This window comes from Cannabis sativa, chromosome 2, assembly GCF_029168945.1.
Source record: "Cannabis sativa cultivar Pink pepper isolate KNU-18-1 chromosome 2, ASM2916894v1, whole genome shotgun sequence".
In the NCBI taxonomy this organism is placed as follows: domain Eukaryota; kingdom Viridiplantae; phylum Streptophyta; class Magnoliopsida; order Rosales; family Cannabaceae; genus Cannabis; species Cannabis sativa.
In genome coordinates, this window is record NC_083602.1 from 61,296,675 (window position 1) to 61,298,527 (window position 1,853).

Sequence of the window (1,853 nt, forward strand, 5' to 3'; positions counted from 1 at the left end):
ATGTTATCCTCACGTCTTTTGTAAACAAATCCTCCAATCCAACCAAACAAAAAGGTTGCGATTACTCCAAACGCAACACTGACTTTTTTTCCACCGCTCATTTCGTCTTCGGAAGAGTCGTTCCTAATTCTTCTTTCATGTCATGGTTAATGTCGTTGATATCCACTGCCGGAGACGGAGAAGGAGAAGCCAATTCATGTATTTTGACACACATTGTATATTTGATTCACTGGAAATTTTAAAAACTAACTCCAAAATCAGAAGGCAAAAAAGAACATGGTACAATCTATATATTCAGATTTCACCTTCACAAAACATGGGGACAATATTGCAAAATGGACTCATGGCTTCCTGGATATACAGACTTCACTCCTTACTGTTTCATAGGATCTGATCCCTCTATCCAAGTTGCAGATCTCATTGATGAACATAGAAATTGGGATCTAGTGGCTATTTCAACTAACTTCGGGCAGGCAGATATTGATCGAATAATTTCCATTCCTCTCAGCATTTTTTCGTACTGATGATGTACTCATTTGGAATGGTACCATCACATGCAATTATATAGTGAAGTCCGAGTATCAACTTGTTGCATCAGTGGCTGATCTTCAAGACACAAATAGTAGCTATAATCTTGAAAACTGGTGGACAAAATTCTAGAAGTTGAAGATACCTTCGAAACTTCGCATCTTTGTGTGGAAAGTTTTCCATAATGCCTTACCTGTCACTGCTGAACTAAACCGTAAACACATTTCAGACACTCCTTTTTGTCCATTGTGCAAAGCTCATAGAGAAACAATAAATCATGCACTTTTCTTCTGCACCAGAGCCAAAGAAGTGTGGCATCTATCACACCTAACTTTTGATCTCAAAATGGCTGTTACATCTACACCTGATGAATTTTTGCTTTATGTCTCAGCTAACACATCATCTTTTGAGTTTGAAAGTTTTTTAGTTTGTTGTTGGAGTATCAAGTTCGAACGCAATGCTGAATACAATGAGAAATTGACCAAACTGCCTGCTGCTATTTTGGCTTTTGCAACAGATTACCTTGCCAAATACCAGGCTGTTCATGCACCAACAATGAATTCCACTTCCCTCGCTGGTCCATCTACCACTCCAGCTCCTGCCTCAACTATGGTTCCACCAGTTACACCTTGGACAGCTCCTCCTGTGGGCAAATTTAAATTAAACACAGATGCAGTCTGCAACAAAGCTCTTGGAATAATTGGAATTGGTGCTGATTTGAGAGACTCCAGTGGATTCATTATTGCTGCGTTATCAAAATCAATGAAGGGGTGCTTCAAACCTGAAGAAATGGAGACATTGGCTCTTGCTCATACTCTGAAATGGTCAATCAACCTTTGCTTATCTGCTGAATTCATTGAAACAGATTCTTTGATGGTAGTTCAGGGTTTAAAAACTGCTTTTACTTGTAATTCTACTTTTCACACTATTTTGAAAGAGGTTAACTATTTAGTATCCTTTTTCCCACGAGCACAGATCGCACATGTTAAACGATTTGCTAAAACTTATGCCCATGTTTTGGCTAAGTTTGCTCTTACGGTGGATGTTGATTGTTCTTGGTTGGAGGAATTTCCACCTCCACTTATGACTATTATGTAATTTCTTAAATTAATATAATGGTCTTTTTCTCAAAAAAAAAAAAACATGGGGACAATGTATTAAAAAAAACATAAATAATCAATTTTTGTTGAATAATTAAACAAATTATTATTATTTTTAAATATAATGAATTTTTAATTTACGAGATACCCATTCCCTACATTTTATTAGTCATTCACGCATTTTCTTGTAGTATACTAGTATTCATTTATCAGCTAGTTACATGA

General features: G+C 36.5%; 1 protein-coding gene across 1 annotated transcript; it reads left to right on the plus strand.

Annotated features, from left to right (window-relative positions):
* The first annotated feature begins 335 nt into the window (after window positions 1-335).
* LOC133034422 (uncharacterized) lies at window positions 336-1,626 on the plus strand. Its single transcript, XM_061109508.1, has 2 exons — window positions 336-473; window positions 661-1,626. The coding sequence occupies exons 1-2, from the start codon at window positions 336-338 to the stop codon at window positions 1,624-1,626; spliced, it is 1,104 nt and encodes a 367-aa protein (XP_060965491.1).
* The last annotated feature ends 227 nt before the right edge of the window (window positions 1,627-1,853 follow it).